The sequence below is a fragment of the Aythya marila genome (genome assembly GCF_965140915.1).
Source record: "Aythya marila genome assembly, chromosome: 2".
Lineage (NCBI taxonomy): Eukaryota > Metazoa > Chordata > Aves > Anseriformes > Anatidae > Aythya > Aythya marila.
Genome location: NC_139043.1, coordinates 90,130,273 through 90,150,939, shown reverse-complemented (window position 1 = coordinate 90,150,939; position 20,667 = coordinate 90,130,273). Strand labels below are relative to the sequence as shown.

Here is a 20,667-nt window from a genome sequence, read left to right as displayed (position 1 = left end):
CATTAACTACAGTGTAAGTTAAATAGCTGAAGTCTGACAAAGTCTTGTTTTCACAGTTCTTTGCTTTTGGTTATGGCAACTTCAATGCAAGTGACACCCAGATTCCTGCATTTGGATCTTGGAATGATTTAACCAAAAGGACTTGTGAATTTTAAGAACAACCACGTGAAAGTTTTACTTTTGAAGAAAAAGGAATGGCACTGGATAAACGCTCATCCATCTCAGGCATAAATTCAGTCATGTTTGTGAGAAGATAGATGACAATAGCAGAGGTCTAGTATGAGTAGTTACAGGATTCCTCCCCTTCAGTTTTCAAAAACAACAGACAATACAAGATTTTGATTCTTAAATTTATTTTTAGCAGGATGTGTGTACTAATGGATGGTGACATCATTAGGAGATAGGTCCATGTCCACCACCTGCAACAGAAGCTAGACAGATGTTAAAGAAAACATAATTTAAGAGTTAAAAACGACACTACTTACCCAGAGCAGAGTTATGAAAGTCACCTACTAAGCAGTACGGTTAGCTCCTGGTGTAGACATAATAGCTCATATTATTTATCTGTTGCCAAAATTTCCTGTCAAGGTTCAATGCTAATGCATATGTTACCTTGATTTTGGTGGGAATCATTAAGTTCTGTTTAGAAATAACTATTATAGCAACAACTATTAAAAAAAAGTACTAATGCAAAGATTGGTTATTCCAAGTCACTCACCTGTAAACTTTCCTCACAAGAAAAGAGACCTGCAAATTTAGGTCTAAAGCTCCAGTCTAGAGTTTAAAGACACCAAGAATTCTCTGGAAATTCAAATCCTATTAAACCAGGTCAACAGTAGGTAACATCTCTCAGTTTCACTAAGAATGCAATCATTTAAGGTTTCCTGTTCTTTCAGGTTCCTTTGTGCAGTTGGATCAGTTGCTAGTGCGATCAACGCTACCATGAGTGCCATCTATCTTATGTGAAGTTGGTTGATATTCTTCCCCCTTGGGTGAAGATAAATACAGTGAAGTTAGCAGGAAAAAGCTTCATCAATTCCTTTTCTGTGAGGCACAGAGCAAAGGAAGTCAGGAAACAAGAACAGCCTAGAAATAACATAACTTCAGATGCATCATGAACAGCATTTTCCCAAGCCAGGACACAGGACCTGACTGAACTCAAGTTATGAGGTTACAAAAGCATAAAGAAACCGAAGTGAAAAAAGTTTTCATGATAAGCCTGTATTACATGAAACCTGAAAAGCAATTAATTCGTGAACATAAAGATTATGCACATATGCTGCAGTTACAGGGCACTGCAAATGTACAGCTATTTTCCCCCTTGCAAAACAAGGCAGCTTCAATTTTATTGCTCTATTACCCAAGTCAGGGCTTGAATTTATGTCTCATAGTTTAGAGAAGGGATTTGGGAAGCAATGGATGTGAAATTATAGAACTGTTTAAGAAAGGCAGAATGTTCACCAGGGGTTTTGGCAGTATTACTCAATAGGAAAACAAAACAAGTGACTGGTAATAGTGAGGAATGGGGTAACTCAGTAGATCACCCACTCACAGTGAGCTGTTCACTTGGCTTCCCTCTTTTACCAACAATTTGTCCTATCCTACTGGTCCCAGTGCTAAAAATGCTGGTAATCAGTTGTATTAGAGGCTAAAGAACCTAAAGTTATGTTTTACTAAGATTAATAGATACCCAAGTCAGGTTAAAAAGTTATGTAGAAGCCAGTAATTGAATTCTTATCCTTTACGTGACTTCACAAACCTTTGACTACCAGAAAGATCAAGCCCTTTCACACAAAGGATATTATACCATGTAATACATAGTTAAGACTTACAACAATAAATAAAAAGAACAAGAAAAAGTTAATTCTGCATGGAGTAAAGTTTGTACCATTAAGGGTAAGATTTTCTACCTGCACAAGTAAAATTAAGCCTTTACATACTGCGCAGACCAAACATCCTAAAACACAAAAAGACGAACACTGAAGTGATTGAAGCGGTAATATTACCTAAAGTTGAGCTGGTTTAATAGATTTAGAATCCTAGAACCAAATAAGTCTCATTAATAACATGCTGGATACAAAGACCTAACTGGCAATTAAATATTTACCTTTGGAGAAAAAAAGCTGTTTAGGCAAACTGAAAACATTTGCAAGATCAAGCTAGAGCAAAGAATGGACTAAAACAAAACATTACGCACTTCCAGCTTATGTTCTTTCTCTGCAAGGAATTCTTTTTGACATCGCAGGAAGTCTGACAACATTCGAGTTAGCTGTTTTCTATCATCTATTTCAGCTGCCAACCTGCCATTGTAATCCGCCAGCAACATACATGCATCATCTACCATTTTGGAAAGTTGCTCTCCAGATTCCTTATCTAAAAAGCAAGCAGAGAGAAAGAGGTAAAGCATGATTTCATTCTATGTTGTTGCGTTTGCATAACAGCATTTCATTTACTAGATCCCCAACCCTCACCTGTTATCCTGTCTAATAGGGACACATCTTGGACCTCTAGAGGCAAAGAGGCTATTCTCTGATGAACTGCTGCATCCCCAGAGGCAGCATTTTCTAGTTCTTGTAACGCTCTAATGAGATCTGTGGTCTGAAAAAAGCATGGAAGATCAAGAACTAGTTTAAGTAAACAAATTCTAGTAAAAAAACAGTGTATCACAAGCTTATTGAATCAATCTGATGGCATTTTTAAAAGCATTTATGGCATCAGCATCATATTGACATCTATCCCCTCTCAGACAAAAAAAATACAAGTTCTCAGAAGAATGTTTCAGTCTTCCTAGTTTTAAAGACCACTTTCCTAAAATAGACTTTTCATTGAAGTTCTACTTATCTTTGTTCCCACCCTGGAAACCAAATGACAACCTAAAATAAGAACCAATCAGAACTAATGCTAAAAGACAGACAAGCAAAGCAAGATACAGTACATATATTCTGCTTTAGTGTCAAACTGACTACTACAGCATGCTCAATGTCTGAACTCCAACTTCTAGCCTGAAATACTTCAAATAAAAGTTTGACAAGGGCTGAAGATGAATACTGTCTACAACTCTTTGGTGGATTACACCTCACAAACGGGTAGTAAATGACAGTATAGTTTTCTAACTATTGCTCAGAAACTGTAACTAGAAAGTGTTGCAATGCCAACAGATCCTTTGTAGTCCAGAAAAAAAAAAATCAATGTAATGTTAAACTACCTTTTCATAGAAGAATGAAGATTCCCAGCATGAGGTATCTTTAGGAAATAAACTTATGTAGCCAATAAGATTCATCTTACCTTGGTATGAGAAGGTTGTAGGGACAGGTAAAAAAGCACAGCAGTCTCTCCTTACAAAGCTAATACAGGTCATAAAATATAACTGAGCACAATACTGGGGTAATCTTGCATCCTACTGGGGCAAAGTTCAGTCACTTGGACTAAAGAAAGGGGTCTAGTCACCCTTGCTCATAAAAAGTAACTAATTAAAAAGAAAAGCAGAGACCCACTGAAAAACAAGAGCAGCTGAATAATTTGTATCAAAACATTTGCAAATACAGAGTTCTATAGATGTTATTTTACCTGTGGAGGGTCAGTGGGAGAACTTCGAGGTGAACAGTTATTTTCATCAACTTTTATCTGTTCATATGTACGCTTCCTCACCTTTCTGTCTCCATCTAAATGAAAACAAACTGAAATGTTATTTCTCTGGCTCCTCAAACAAGAGGCTGAGTTTTCATACACACACAAAATACTTACACAATGCTTGCCTAAGTTGTTCTAACACATCGTTTTCATAAACAGACCTTTCTTCCCAGATAGACAGCACTCGGCCAAGGTGCTTTTTACAACTTTCATCAGACTCACTGTTACAAGGAAAAAAGCAGAAATCAGCACCAAGTAAAAATACAGCACAATCAGACTACTACAGCATGACTATTTTTCACTGAAGGATGTCGGCATACTTTACCAACATCAAAGTAAGAGAAGTTTAATAACCTCAGAAAATAACAAAACTACATTTTACAGAGAAGAGACCAGTTCAAGATGTCTTCGCAAGCACAACTAAGCAAAAAGTCAGCTCCCAATCCCTTGCTTCTATTTGTTTGTTCAATCCATACTAGGCCTGTACCCTTATTATATAAACACTGTAAATAGTTTTGCATTGCTTTAACAGCTCTAAAGCTTTATATGAAAACAATTCTGCATCAAGACCTGGGCGTCCTTGTCATACAACAAGAGGGATGTCTGCTGGGAAAAAACAAATCATGAATACTAGTAACGAGACATATCAAACTGCTGTAGCATATAAATGCAGACTGAAAAGTAAGACCTAATTTAAGGCAGGGCTAACACTTGAAGGCAAAAATGATTGAATACAGATGAATTTACAGCATAACTTCATCTAACAGCATTAAGACTCTCTGTCCTGGTTTCAGTTAGAACAGAGTTAATTTTCTTCCTAGTAGCTGGTAGAATGCTGTGTTTTGGCTTAGGATGAGAAGAGTGCTGATAACACCCCGATGTTTTAATTGTTGCAGAGCAGTGCTTATACCAAGCCAAGGACATCTCAGCCTTTGCTCTGTCCTGCCAACAGGCAGGCTGGGGGTGCAGTAAGAGCTGGGAGGGGACAGACCCAGGACAGGTGACCCAAACTAGCCAAAGGGGTATTCCATACCATCTGACGTCATGCTGAACAATATATAGGGGTGGCTAGCCGGGGGGAGGGGGCCGGACTGCTCGGGGTTAGGCTGGGCATTGGTCAGCGGGTGGTGAGCAATTGCATTGTGCATCACTTGTTTGTACACATTATTAGTAGGAGTACTATTATCATCATTGTATTATTATTATTATTATTTTGTCTTATTAAACTGTCTTTATCTCAACTCACGGGCTTCACTTTCCATCTCTCTCCCCCGTCCCAGAGAGGGAGGGGGGAGGGTGAGTGAACGGCTGCGTGGTGTTTAGCTGCCGGCCAGGTTAAACCACGACACTCTCCAAGATCAGATGAACACTAAATAAATTAACATGACTTCAGACACAGAATTAGCTCACAAGGACTAGCCACACCAGAAGGGATGAGCTGAAGGCTGCTCTAAATCCCCCTCAAATCAAGTGTGATGAAGGACACTGCATGTAACAGTTACTGTACCTTGAAACATGCTTAAAAGCCTCCACTATTACTGGAGCAAAGTCTTTTGTAAATTCTGGTCCTTTCCTTTTGCTGTTCTGTATGACATCATTGGCCAAGTACAGGAATGTCAGCTTCCTATTTGGTTTTGCTAATAAAAAAAGAACAAACCAGAATAATTAGAAATGTAAGTTCTTCCAACTAACACCGTTTTCCATATCTACGGTAAATGCAAAAGACAAATTACGTGTTTTTCTTATTTTCACTACCACTTATATTTTGTTTTAATTTTGTATTTAAAGCTGTACAGTGGCTTTTCCCTCTCTTCTGCTGTAACTCTTTGCTCAGATTCTTCCTCCTTCATAAGCTGACAAGTTCCCTCTAGCCCCATCTTTGAAAGCAATTATATAAAAACATGATATCCCCAAATGTTCTTCATACTTTCAGGTGTTTTTCTGAGCCTGATGTGACTGACTTATTTGGAAACCTTCATGGATTTGTTCCAAGTATTTCAGCATCTCCTTGAGTCTACAAAAGTTCCTTACTCCCACCAAGTCCTCTAACAAGGAGCTTCACGGGTCTGCTATCATTCACATGAAGAACCTCATTCTTTTGGTTTGAATTTCACTCTGACCTAACTCCTCAGATTTGAGCAAACCAAATGGTCAATTCCTAATCAACCTCTCCACACCAATTTGTTACACCCCTCATTGCCCAATCACTAAAACATTCATGTGCCTGCAGCTGGCATCTCATGAAACACATTTTCAAAAATCACTTTGTCTGCTGTAGTTCTCCAAGCATCTTAAGCATTTTACCCCAATCCCATCAATTTGCAATATAATTAAAGTTTCCACCTTAGAGGTTATTTTTGAAATTGTATCCCGCATTGCTACTCAGCAATTTTAAATTGCCATTCACACTTCACCTAGTCTTTATTAGTCTATGAATTTCAGAGCTGCAGCTCTTATTGTAACTCTTCTAATCTTGCGTTAATACCAGAAAAATCTTCAGTATCTGCAACAGCCACACAGCCTCAATGTGTATGCTCTCACTTGAAAAATAAGTTCCTCTTGAATGAAAAGACTTATTATTTTCTGTCCTCTCAGAGAAAGGAGTACCGTGGTAAATCCAGTCTAGGCATTTGTATTATTATCATCCCAAACTTGTACTCAGTTCCCCAAATGATTTCATTTTGTTCACTTCCACTCCCATCTCTTAAACATGCCAGAGGGTGACCCCCCTTTACACACACACACACACTCAGTGTTGAGGTATTTCCACTCTAAAGTAGTGTTTCTGAATATGAATTTTGCGCTACAGAAGAAATCCTCTAAAGAACTTCTACTTTGAATACTGAATTCATCTTGGACAGACATACCCAAGAAGTTAACACAAGTCTGAACAAAGTGAAAAACACCTGTATTAAAAGTAAAAATGCACCCGTCTTTCGGAAATGAGGGAAACTAACAAGTGGCAAAGAGAAGCTAGTTTGGAAGTGCTAGACACAGGTGGATCTATTAAAGGTTTCCCCCAGTCAGGCAAGTCACTACACATCAGCACCCAGCACATTAATTTATTTAGGTCAAAATCTCCTTAAAGTAAAAAATGTAGATTTTTATAGATGTATGCTACCTTATTTCTGTATTAAAAACTGGTTGTTAATATAGCAACACATCTCCTACCCATGCTTCAGGTAACTTAGTTCTAACACAGAAAGGTTTGAATTATTAAAGAACGGCAATCTGAAAAAACAGTTTGTCTTATGGCTGCACCAAAATGAACCAGACCAGGCCTCTCAGCAGACCTGACCCCGCTGCCCCCAGTTTCTCAAAGGAGCCCCAAATTAGGACTCCAGTTCCAGTGAATGTGATGGATCTCAACTTTCATGCTTCCAGCAACGAAACGAATTAACTGAGTCACAAAATCTGGAGACGTATGCAGTGCCAACAAGTCAGGTGATAGCAATTCCCACAAAGCCCAGATTTTTGTCTGTTCACTACAATAAAGAGATCAACAAATAACATTTAGAAAAAGCATGGTAAAACTCAAAATCACTTTTGACCTTGTTTCCACTAACATTACCTTTTCAGCCTCCTTCTCCTACTTAACAGTACTGAAGATGCATTTAATGAACAAAAAAAAAAAATCCTTATAGCACTTCAGTCATCTCTGGCTTTGGTAAGAAATTCAACTAACATACTGCCTTTATGTTCATAAAAGTATTGCAAAGTACATTTTAATTCTTCCTGCTTTAAGAATGCTCTGCACAAAATTCAGAAGTTAAATATTCTGCCTACCTTCAAGAAGTGTTCCTTTCCACTTCACAGGTCTTCAGGAGTCACACACTGGCCTCCTACCATCCCACCTTACGCATAAGCCTCCAGAGCAACGTAACCTTTAGCAAATGAGGCTGGCAACTCTGAACTGACAAAGAATCCTAAGGTGTCCTACTGCCACTAGAACTGCAAATTAACTACTGAACCTGAAATACAAAGCTCAATTCCAGACCTGTTCTGAAAAATTCTGTTTCAAGCATCTGTCTCTAGCAGCAGTGGCACTAACTTTCCAGCCCTGGGCTTTGATACACGTCAGAACACCAAGATGGATCACACGGTAGTCAGACAAATTAAGCAAAAAGAAGTGTCCTCAGTGCTGGGCAAGGTTATTAGAAACGCACCATCAAAAGAAACTGAAAGCAAAGTATGTCTGATCTTAGGCTAAAGGAGGATCTGAAAGGTGCAGATACTGCCAGAGCGCTGTTAGAAGTAGCTAGCTGGTAGCGTCACCGGTACACTAACAGTGCAGGCTGCAAACATGAAATTGCTCAGTATCCCTGTTGGACTAACTCAGGTTTTCGAAAGCTCTGTGCAGTGCTCACACAATTTTTCTGCTTGTATCAAATTTATCATTAATCTGCTTCCACAGTTGCCAAAGCAGCTCCAGAAACATCAGATTCTGAAACATTTTACCAGGTCCACAGCGCTGGCTGGTCTAAGGGCCATAATAAGAAGATTCCCCTTAAAGCATCCATAATGACACTAACTGGGGTCAGCACCTGACAAACTGAAACCAAGTCTGTTCCACAAATGCATCTGACATTTCAATTGCTCTGAATACTTCGCAGTTATTCATGGTATTTCACCTGCAGCTAGGACAGTCAGGCATCTACTGTACCCAACTTAGCATCCTCACTACCAAGTTGCAGCTTTCGGAAATTTATGCCTCTTGCAAGCACATTTTAACCTGACCTGGGTATTCCTGGTTCTCTTCCAGTCCAACACAGATACTCTGAAATTGTGGGCTTGAGTTCACAGTATTTAGAGAACTCTAATGCCCAAGAGCCACCACCACTTTAGTGCAAGAAACTCTAGCAGCCTGGGAAGGACTTCTTGGTAATGCAGGAAGCTTGTTATTTCACTGAGGTTAACTCTGGCAAGCATCATCACCCAGGTTCTTCTTCTCCAAGTTACCTCCTGGCACCAGAAATTGAGCTCCCATGGAGGTTACCAGAAACAGGCCTTTTAGTGTCATGCAGTTGCACGCCTCTTCCCCAGGAGTGATGGATGTTTCACACACGCACAGAATGGCTGAGGTTGGCAGTGAGCTCTGGAGGCCGTCTGGTCCAACCCCCTGCTCAAGCAGGGCCTCCTAAAGCAGACTGCTTAGGACTGTGTCCAGGTGGCTTTTGAATATCTCCAGAGAAGGAGACTCCATAGCCTCTCGGCTACCTGTAACACTGCTCAGTACAGAAGAGCTTCCTGATATTCAAAATGAACCCCCTGCGTTCCAGTTTGTGCTCACTGCATCTTGTCCTGACAGTGGGCACCACTGAGAGGAGCCTAGCCTGACTCTGTCTTCTTGGCAGCGTTTCAGGAACGTATGCACACTGACACGATCCTCTCTGAGCCTCCTCTTCTCCAGGCTGAGCAGTCTCACCTCTCTCAGCCTTTCCTCACAGGAGAGCTGGTCCAGTCCTGTGATCATCTTGGTGGCCCTCCATTGGACGCTTTCCAGTGCATCCATGACTATTTGCAAGAAACTTCAGAAAACATGCAGGCAACAAGGGATTTCACTTACATCCCGCTACCAGTGAATAGACCATTGACACACCTGAAAAACATCAAGTCAGGCTTTAAATATCTACAGGCTGGCTCTGCTGCATCAACAGACCTCAAACACAAGTAACACTGAACAAGAGGTTTTGTGAAAATGAGCATCAATAGCTTAAAACCCTGCATTGGTTACCAGCTCTAAACGTGTTTTTTTTTGTTGTTGTTGTTGTTTTTTTTAAGTTAAGTTCCCTAATATGGATTTAGGTAAGAATTTGATTCAGGTTTTTTTTGGAATTACGTTAGTCTACAAAGAGCAGAGTATGAGCGTCAGCACTTCTCCCAAAACCCATGAGATACCTCCTGTGCCGTAACATGCTTCATACCTGTAAGTTACGTGACATCTTGTACAAACCTGGCAAGCTTTCAAACTTTTCGTTACAAGTCCCGGTGTTATCTAAGCAAAGCAGCACCGAAACCTGAGTGCAATATCACTGACCCTTTGCTCTAACCAAGCATTTATGCAAGCTGATTAGGTGCATGATTTCTGGTGACATGACTACAAGTACATCTGTAAAAAGTAACTTGAGGCTACCATCCAAAGACAATTCAGAGATAAGATTTCCCATAAAAGTGCATTTGTACAATCCGAAAATTCATTAACCTTCTGTCATGGAAAAGTTAGGTCATGTATTCAACATCGCACAATAACCTAATTCTCCTGTTGAATTTTACCAAGGTTTGAGAACTCCTGTGCTTCTTTATCAAAGAGTGCAAGGAGGTTACCTACACAGTATGCTCAAGGTTTGATGGTCCAGGCACCCTGACTTTGGGTTTGGAAGATATCAGTGGAAGGGAACACAGCATACAGACACTTACATTAGTAATTATTAATTAGTAATACAGGTTGTATTACACATCCAAATGTGCAAAAGCTTCTTACATTGGCAACCTGTTGCTCATGAACACAGGTCATCTTATAAAGCACATGTTACAAATACGATTTTCTAATTCAACAACCTGTATTCATCTTGAACATTTGCTTCTGGTTGATCTCTGAACCTTTTTGCAAAGGGAAGCTTCATTTGGATTCCCACAAGCAACACCATCTTAAGTACCTTATTTACCTCCTCAGTATCACCTACTAACCAGTGAAAATCAGTACACTATGATCAAAAATCTTTCTTTTTTTTTAATAAAAGAAAGCAAAAATCCATTTATTTTCTTAAGTCTACCACATTATCCACTGATACAATGCCACCATTAGGTAAAGCAACCTTAAAACCATCAGTAGTGAAAGATCCCCTCTCTTGGAAGAAAAACTACACCACCTAGTACTGAAAATAACCACTTTAAAATCAGCAACCTGTCTCCTGAAATACACTTCACATCTGCAGGGCAAAGTATTTCCATCACTTTCGGCTGTGGCCTGGCACCAAAGCAGCTGACTCTGAGCAATTCAGCACAACTTTCAAATGCAGTTTCAGTATCGCCAGGCCCTCTCAATCTGCCTACCAAGATCTTTTATCTTACAATTTTCTGTAGCATCAAGCAACTGCCACAACCACAAGGATCAGAAAAATGCACTGCATCAATGCCAACAGCTAGAACAAGTGAGGGCCCAAACACTACAGACAAACAGAAAAACAAAAAATTACAAATAAGCAAAAATACTTGCTTCTTCTACCACTGAATGGCTTCAACTCATACCAAGAAAAGAGCTTTGAGCAGAGTAAGCTGGAACAGCAGGTTAAATGGCAGTCAAGTGCTAAAAATATATCCCCATGTACTGGCACAAGTGTACTCACATTATTGTAGCTGTCTCAAAGATGATATACACTGACTCTGCAAACCTGGGTAAGCTTTGCAGTGAAGACAAAGAATGGTGTGACACAGGTGATGACAGAGGTGACAGCCAAAACAAGAAATCAGGTGTTTACATGGGGTTTCATCACCAGTTTCTGAGACTGATTTATCCCTAAGATGCTATGTCAAGCTCTCAGGAAACAGGTACCTGAATGTGAAATTAAAGACGCCACACAACAGGTCTATTAAGAAATCACTAGCATGTAAATTCCAAATGATAACTGGACACGGAAAACCTAACAGAAAAAGAGTTAACAGGTAAAAGAGGTACGAAGTACAACTAACTGGAGCCTGAAATAAAAAGCACCATACTGTTCATAGAAATCAAACGCTTAATTTCCCCCACTTTAAACAGAACATATTTTAAACCCATCACAATGAGTATCAGATGGAGCCTCCTGGAAGGCTGATGCTTTGAATTATGGGATTGACGTTTTCATTAAAAAAAAAAAAAAACATTAAAATAAACAAACCACAAGCCCAAAAATAAAACACCACAAAAATAGACAAAACAAAACCTGCAGGTGCAAAGAATCCTGAAATCCAGGAGCAACAGATGGATGCGAGAGAACATACCTAATTTGCAAATACAAAAAAAGTCAGTCTCCATCTCAGAAGAGACTCTTATTTGTTGTTCATAAGTGTGGTGTGGTTGTTTCTTTTTTTTGTTTTGTTTGTTTGTTTTTTGCAGCCACTCAGTTGCTGCAGGCTTAAAACAACTGTATAAATGCACTACCTTGTTAAGAAACTCCCTGCAAGACAATCTCTTTATGGACACAACATGAAAAGGTTTTAACAGGCCCACCATTTGCATTTTGAGATTGACTGTAGTATTCACATTTTGGTTAATTAATTAGTACCACTTAGAAGCTATAAGCTTACTGATTAGTTAAGTAATTAACTATGTTACTTCAACTGTTACATTTCATCTGAAATACAGCTGAAGCAGGATCTTTTCCCTCAGTGGACACACCTTCCAAGCCTTTACAAAATTCTCCCTAGCCCCTAATCAAATAGTCTCCATAAAAATAATTAGATGATGTGGCAACAATATCACTCAAGTTAACCCACACCCATTACAGTGAAACAATCACGCAACTGCCAAGTACCAGAAAAAAGTCTCCCACTTCTTCTAGAACAGAAATTCAACCTGCAATGACAGATTACGCTAGCAAGACATAGTACAAATGCGGTACTGGAAGAGCATCCTCCTCACCAAAATATTTACTTCATAAATCAATTATGAAATTCAAAATAATGCAGACTCACGATCAGCATACACCAGTACTAACACAGGCAGTGGCCTAAGCTTGCAACACTGTCCTCAGTCTCCTTTGCGCCAGCACCACTTTCCATCAGGGAAAGCATCTATTTAGAAACTAATTACTGGGTTTTGTTAGATTTCCAGCACTCGCACCACACACAAAACTGTCAGCAAAAAAGCAACAAATATTTAACCACCATCAGAGCAGAAAACAAGCTGTTCTCTTGTCACTGAAGGCCTCTGCTAATCTGTCAAAACAGGAAAAATCTTTGTTATATCACTATAGTAGTAATTTAAGTTAAATGCATTCGGTGCATCTTTTATCATCATTCCACAACAAACAAAAGATCGATGAACTACAGGATCTATTCTCCATTAATCACAGCAACAGACAGTCAGTACCTTGCAGAAATGAAAGCAAACAAACACAACTACATACAGCAAAACATGGAGTACCTGGGGTGACACCCGAGTGGTTTTGCACAGAGGTAGAGCTGGGAATACTTATTATCTCAGGCAAAGGCACTGAGCTTCAGCAGTGCAGTTCCTAAGTAGATCTTTCATTAGCACATATTTGAGGTCAGTCATTAAACAGCATGCCCTTCTCTACACTCAGGCCCTGAAAGCAAATGATTTCTATAATCTGTAATTTGATGATGATATCCCTTCCTTACCCTTTTTTTTTTTTTTTTGTGAAGATTACTAGGAGTCTCTCAGCAATCCAGAGCTCTCAATATTTTGGCAAAACAGTTGATTCTAGAATACATCACTCCTTTATTTATTTATTTTTTAAGAATGACCCTATGAATTATACTTGCCAGTATTTTAAAGAAGAACTTCATATAAAAGTTATAGCAGTATCAGGGAAGATGCATGTAATGCATACTCAGCAATCAGTTGCATCAACTGTCTCAACCAGAGCAACGCTGCAATTCAGTTACCCAAATCCAGTGTTCCCCAACTCCTCTGAGTTACGCCAAAGATGTGAAAGCTTTGCCCATAATCTGAGTTTACATCAAAGTACATGATTTTACCAAGAGAATCACTCTAAGTTCAGCTGTGTGAAACCTGTACGTGAAGGCATATACAACTGATGATCTGTAAAGATAAACACCCTAACACGGGACCTGAAGGCAACCCATTATCCAGGCAGACAGATGGGGACTATGATTTTACACTGCCCAACATCTATGTTGCCTGTATCGTGTGCACTTTAGGTACGCTACCTCTTTCTTTGTCTCTAATACAAGATGACATAAAGGCAATGACTGTTTTAAAAGTGGAAGAATCAGAACCATACACTTAGGAACAAAAGAATTGTGATCCTAGCGCTTGTTTTCATCAACATCTAAAGCCATCTTAGAAAGTTCCTGCAATCTGATCTGAAACAAGAGAACTTTTACCAAAAATGAAAGCATCCAGAAATACTTAGTATCATGCTGTATTCTGTTCAACTCAGTCAACTAGGTCATGTGGCAGCAAAATCTTCCACTAGCCTGAAAGGAAGGTCCAGAGAAGGGAGTAACAAAAAAAGGTGATCAAACTAAAACTCCAGAAAGGCAACATACAGTTCCAGAACAACACTCGGTAGCAATAGCAGCGGACAAAACTAAAAATTTTTCTGTCCGTATTCCCCAGAATAGACAAGTCAAGAGCATTAAACTTAGTCTACTTACGGCCTCACTGCCAGCACTCTACTTCGTGGTGTTACATGCAAGTCACTTCAGCACAACATGCTGGTTTTCCTTCTCACCTTCCACCTGCCGTCTGCTTAGCATACAAACACAGTGACTTGAGACTCTTAAAATTCTGTGCTGCAATTTGCAAAGATTAGCACTGGGTACGTGTAAGCTAACATTTATGAAGCTTAGATGCTACTGTCAGAGGTGGAAAATTAAAATATATTTCATGTATCCTAGCCATGCCAGCTTCAGATGATGTGGTAGAGGAACATATGAAAAAAATGCTTTAGGCACCTGGCCTAAAAGCACAAAAGCCCATCAGAACCTTGAAAGCAGCTAACTTTCTCCTACCAGAGCTGGATTATCACATGCTCTCCACACACCCTTGAAGGCCGACTTCCAAAGAGGTCACCAGAAAAACTGTACCTTGAAGCAGCAAAAGCTGGAAGACAGTTCAACAAATGGAAGACAAAGACAATTACAGCATCTATGCTTATTTGCAGCTCCTGAACTACATCCTCAGTTTTAAGTTTTTAAGCCTCTGAACAGGCGTAAAAGTGGAAGCCAGACATTGAAAGCTGAGAAATGAACTCATGGGAATGCTCTTCTTTAAGATGATCATTATCGCTGCCTCTTAATGCCACCTCCAAACATTTAGCCCGTGTTTTGAGCAATTCATTTCTCCGATTATTCAAATTATGCCAATACTAGTTCAGAAGTTCAGAACTGAGAGCTGATATTATAGATTATTATGAACGAGAATTGTGCATGTTATCAATACAAGCAACCAAACCTCTAGCTGAGTGCCAATTAGTTTAAAACACCTTTCTGATATAATTCAGAACCCCGGATCATCAAACTGTTTGTCTTGAACCCCCAGGAATACCAGAGGTTTACATGGCAGACACATTCAATGCTCTCAGAACACTGGGGAAAAAAAAAAAAACAAAACAAAAAAACTTGCTAACAACCATATACTGAAAAAAGTTTATTTCGTAAGACCAAATATGCTACCAAATATGTATTCCTTTTGAGGAATTCATCTGTAACAGATTTAAATAATTCTATTTGTGGATTAATATATCCCTTAACATGACATTCCTTCTTCTAGAGAACAAAAAACATTTAACTTGGGTCTGAAAATAAAAAAAAAAAATCATTTTGTGCAAAAAGCCTATTTTAAATACAAATACAATAGTCAGCTGAAAAGCTACAGGGCACATAGGAATCAATTTCCATATTACATACTCTAAAGTTCGGTATTGTTTCACACACAAGATTTTTATTTTAAGGGTGGTTCAGTTTGTTATGAACTTATGCACTCCAAACAAGTAATTATGATCCAGCCATACCCTTTGCATTCTACTACATGTCATTCCTGCAGGTCAACCACTCCAGTTCTTCAAAACTAAAGTTGTGGTTTCTCTTTTGTAGGTTCTGAAGTGACTCTGCTCTATTTTTCCTCTCCACCTGGAAACCTACCTACTTTTCCCATTAAAGGACCATACAGTAACAGGGATCCAAAGGGAGCTACTGGAAGCTCTGCTCTGGTGATATGTTCCAGAGCAAGGCGGAGCTCCAGCAGGTTATTTACTTATACTTAAATGTGTCAACTTGTGATCAAGCTATTTTCCAGTCAGGTCAGATAAACCTTCACATGGCCATTTCTGCCTTTCAACCCCAGAACAGTGCTGTTAAAAGGAAAATCACGTAAGAATCTAAGTATGCACACTCAACATCAAATATTGAAGACAGGTGAAGGAACATGAGTTTTTACTATGCTGACTAATTGGTATTAGTGACTGGGTAAGAACTGTGAAGACACCATTTGGGATGTGTTTAATTGCTCATCCCCTGAAGCATGCCCACCCTCAGCAGCCTGCACAAATGGACAAAGCCAATGCCAGGCAGCAGCCACCAACACTACGGCTGGCGAGAGGAGAGGCACTGCCTAAAAGCAGCTCTCTGAGGAACCCTGCCCTCCCTTATTAATATCAGAGACAAAAACCCCGTGCTTGCTGCCTCCCTCCCCTTCCCACAGCGGAGAGGGCCACGCCAGGCCCCCAGCCCCTCACCGAGGGCCCAGAGGGGAGCCGGTAAAAAAAAAAAAAATAAAATAAAATAAAATAAAATCGTGAGGATTTTATTGCTCACCTTTGCGCAGCTCCCGCTCCCACACGCTGACGATGAGCGCCGAGTGCTTGCGGTGGTGGATGAGCCAGAGGCTCAGCGTCTGCACGCTCTGCTGAGAGTTGCTCAGCTCCGACAGCTTCCGCTCCAGCGCCGCCTCCGAGAACGCCGACATGCCGGGAACCACCACCACCACCCTCACCCTCACCCGGCACGGCCCCGCCGCTCCGCCCCGGCAAAGGAGGGCAGGGGAGGGGAGGAGCCGCCTGAGCCCAGCCGAGCCCCGGCCCCGGCCCCGGCCCCGGCCCCGCGGCCCGGCGGCGCTGACAAAATGGCGGCGGCCCCACCGCCGCACGGCGCCGCCCCCCTTCTCCTCCTGCCCTCGCTTCCGGCCGCGCTGAGGCGGCGCCGTCATGGGGCGGGGGTGGGGTGTGGCGAGGGGAGGGGAGGGTGGCAGATATAAAAGATTCTCTTTATAAATATCTCGACTTGCTTCAAAGGTTTTTTGTTCTGCCGTCTTCAGTGATGTTTCAAGCTGAAGGGTGGAAGGCTGTTCAGCACCTGCTTCCATGGAAGGTGTTCTATGCTGCAGAAAATATGTAAAGTTTCTAGTGTTAATGTAGAATCATAGAATCACTAAGGTTGGAAAAGACCTCCAGCATCACCTGGTCCAACCATCCCCCTACTACCAATGTCACCCACTAAACCATTTCCCTAAGCACCATGTCCAAATTCTCCTGGAACACCCCCAGGGATGGTGACTCCACCACTTCCCTGGGTAACCCATTCCAATGACTAACCACGCTTTCTAAGAAGAAATGTCTCCTCATTTCCAACCTAAACCTCCCTTGGTGCAACTTGAGCCCATTCCCTCTAATCCTATCACTAGTCACCTGCGAGAAGAAGCCAACTTCCAGCTCCCCACACCTTCCCTTCAGGTAGCTGTAGAGAGCAATAAGGTATTCCCTGAGCCTCCTCTTCTCCAGACTAAACACCCCCAGTTCCCCCAGCCGCTCCTCACAGGACTTGTGCTCCAGGCCCTTAGGCCCTTCACCAGCTTCATTGCCCTTCCCTGGACACACTCCAGGGCCTCGATGTCCTTCCTGTAGTGAGGGGCCCAAAGCTGTTCAGTACTCAACAGTACTACAGTACTCAAGGTGCAGCTTCATGAGCATTTCTAGCCTTTTTCTCACCTCATAATGGCTTATACCAATTCTTATTTAAAAAATTACAGAGTAACATTTCCAGATAACACTGAAATGCACTTATGTGCGCTTAAACTGCTACAAGTCTCACTCACATATGCTGAACTGTTGAGACATCCTGACAATGGTTAAGTATCCACCCTTAAAACAAGGTTATAGTATTCCTATAAACTTTTACCCATCCAGTTTGTCCTCACCAAACAGCAGAAAGCTAGTTACGAAACAATCTGTAATCTTAAAACTTCACGAAATGTTCTCCCTAATTCATTCTGACATTCGGATAAGATGGCACAGAGCATTATTTTCAGGCAATTTTCCTGATAGTGGTTCTTGATGAAATACTCCATTTCAAACAAAAAATATTGGTAGGAGCAAAAGGGGAGTGTTAAGATGTTTTCCCTTGAATTCTATTCCCCAAAATCATCTGTGGCATGGATATTTGAGAAAGTAGATGGGATTTTGCAGAAATGATCTTGATGGAAAAATTTAAGTGATAAGCTTTACAGGTCTCCAAGGAGATTCATATACTCTCAATTCGCTGCATTTTGATCATCATGAATGGGAGAACTTGTAATACATTGCTATTTTTGTTATGTACAGCAGAGGACACTCTGGTTAAGTAGAACTGGCCAGTGAAGTAGCATTAATACAGAGTTGACAGAGATGCACGCATTAGGAAAACGAAATATGAATGGTAATTTAGTACCTACAGTTCAAATACCTTTTTTGGGGGGAGGCCTGTATTCTCCCCAAACATTCATGTTAATTCTGACATTAACAGGGGAATCTTGTGGGTAACTATGGAAGAATCAGCATTTATCTCACCTACAAGACTGGATTAAAAAGGATCTGGGAACAAACTAAAATTCAGAAGTTAAAGCCAGAAAGATAAGGAAAAAGCAGAGGAAAATAATAGAGCATTTTAGTAGTAGTTGTAGCAATTTTAGTTACTGTTTACTCTTCCTCTTTCATTCTAGATTCTCTGAACATATTGCAAACAGGAATAAATCCTCTCAGATGGGTATTTACTCTGCAAATTAATGTATTTAAATACCAAGGGATTGATTTATTATGTGTATAATATAGTCCACAATATATTATACAGCAAAACTGAGATTTTATTTCCCCCCATAAATCTTTGTAGCACATATTAAATTTGTTATAATAAATGTTTACATCAGTAATCTAATTTTAAAACTATGCTTTTCCAGTCAATGCATGGAAATTTACCATGAGACTTACTCAAAGTAAAGTAAATCTCAAACAGGAAGTATTCACAATGGAGCACTGGTTTGTTGTGGAGCTTTGAAAATCTCAGTTTTAATTCAGAAATGATGCACAAATTATTCACCTACCTGTAAAAAATTTACCCACATCCATAGGGTCAGAGAGTTGCAAACAGATGTCAAGTTTTATTCCACCAATTCCTGTGTTCAAATTAAAACCACCTTTCCTCTGATATCTGAAAAACAAAATTATGTATGCACTGCTTCCCTTCTGTCTGGTCACCATGGATTAGTGATAGTCTGCTGTGTTCTCCTGCTCCTAGCAGAGTGAGACCCGTGTACACTTAAGATGATGGCTGTGAAGCAATTACTTGGTTGATATTTTATTAGAACAAGGGATCAGGAGGCTCTAGGTGCTTCAAACATGTAATTACATTTCAGACTGCAATCACCAAGAGGCTGTAGAGCATTCTTACACCACATGTGCTATTTTTATTTATAAATAAAAAACATTTAAGATAAAATCTGGATGTATTTAAATGTTTATTTAAAATATATTGTTTAATAAAATAATGTATTTGTACTTATAAATACTTCTACTTATAAATAAAGCAGATTTTATGCTTCTCCTTTCCCCTCAGCCAAGGATATTCACCTGAAACCTTTCTTAAGAGGAGAATTTTACTCCAGTAGCAAGTGAGAAATTTAAGTTCTGTTACCCTGAGGGAACCTTGGGAAGTGCTTAAGCACTAGAAGGGCTGATTTGTCTCTAAAATAGCAATGTTTATGGTGCATGTTTTTTTTTTTTTTTTTTTAGTATAAATACCTGGATACTGCTGTCTTCCAGTCAATTCAAAGAGAAGGGTTCATTCTGCCATGGTGCTGAGACACACAGCATCGTGACTCTTCTGTAGGGATCTCCCAAAAGCAATCATTCCAAGGCACAGGCCTGTATTTGTGCACCTCATCTGCCTGAATCACCCCAGCTCTTCATCAGAGCACTGAACCCACTCTTGGACAGCCCTTCAACAGATCTGACTGGGCTTAGCTCCTGGTGCTCATGGAGCCATGACAAAAATGAAACTGCCACAAGACAGGAGCATTTTATTTTATTTTTTTTATCACCAAACATTTAAAAGGTAGAAAAAACAAGATATAAGGTAAAACAGATTTAGGTATTTTTCTCTGAAACTGGCAAGAAAAGGCAAAATTTCAAAAGAGATCATAGCATTAAGATGGTAAGGCAGATGGTCTGTACCGACTCTCAGATAGGGCCAAAGGAGGGGGCCGAGAAGGCAGTTTGCTTTGGTTAAAAGAGTGCCCAGAGCAACAAAATGGTGATGGCCCTGTTGCCTGCAGTACTTCAGCTGCTTTCACAACACACACATGCACACACCCTTGAGTGTGTGGGGGCACTGCTGAAGAAGCAGAGCTGCCCCTCACAAAAGCAGCAGTCACCAGCTCTTCTATTCTTTTGGTGGTGGGATTTGACAGATTTACCCCCACAGTGTCTCTGTCCCAGCTCTGTCTTTTCACTTCTTCCCTCCATTCCCATGGCAGGGAGGGCCTGACACACCTCATGCCCCCAGCTTTCACATGTCACTCAGAATATTATTTCACATACACTGGGGGCTACTCTGTTTACCTTGGTTCACAAGTTGTCTTTTGAACTGTATAATCCATACGTGCTTTGATCAAGAGAGTCCTATTTAGCTGATCCAAAGTAGTTATGCAATAAATAAATGAAATCATCTTCCCTCAGGAGATTCAGATGTAATCACTGAGCTCCAGAGCAATTTACCATTGTCTGTACTTCAGCATTCACATAGGTCAGCATGAATTCAGTGGTATTGCTCTATAGAACAGCACTGTTCCACCATATCCAAGGAGAATATACTATGTAAAAAATATATAGACACCACCTACTACTTTGCTGTTCACAGAGCCTAAGTATCTCATTTCATCGTTTATTGATATGGTTGTGTTGTAGTTTCAGAATCAATTTTAGCTTTGGTTGTTTCCTTGAGGGCACTTTCTACTCAGATATTCCCCCCAGATAGCTGTCACCTTTATATGTCATTTTCTCTTGAAGTCCAGAGATGTAGCTGGATGATTCATTTGTCTTT

At 40.3% G+C, this 20,667-nt stretch overlaps 1 protein-coding gene across 6 annotated transcripts in view; it reads right to left on the bottom strand.

Annotated features, from left to right (window-relative positions):
* Positions 1-16,382, bottom strand: part of RPRD1A (regulation of nuclear pre-mRNA domain containing 1A) — a 46,419-nt gene extending 30,037 nt beyond the window's left edge. For 2 of the 6 annotated variants that reach the window (XR_014316799.1, XM_082752220.1), the window contains exons 1-6: positions 16,135-16,381; positions 5,138-5,267; positions 3,745-3,851; positions 3,568-3,662; positions 2,472-2,598; positions 2,198-2,373 (exon numbers count right to left, since the gene is read on the bottom strand). Coding sequence is in view for 5 of the 6 variants with exons in the window: in XM_082752220.1 (XP_082608346.1) it covers positions 2,198-2,373; positions 2,472-2,598; positions 3,568-3,662; positions 3,745-3,851; positions 5,138-5,267; positions 16,135-16,285 (786 nt within the window). In the remaining variant the exon portion in view is untranslated. The other 4 variants (XM_082752222.1, XM_082752223.1, XM_082752221.1 and 1 more) reach the window with 4 other exon arrangements.
* Between the last annotated feature and the right edge of the window lie 4,285 nt (positions 16,383-20,667).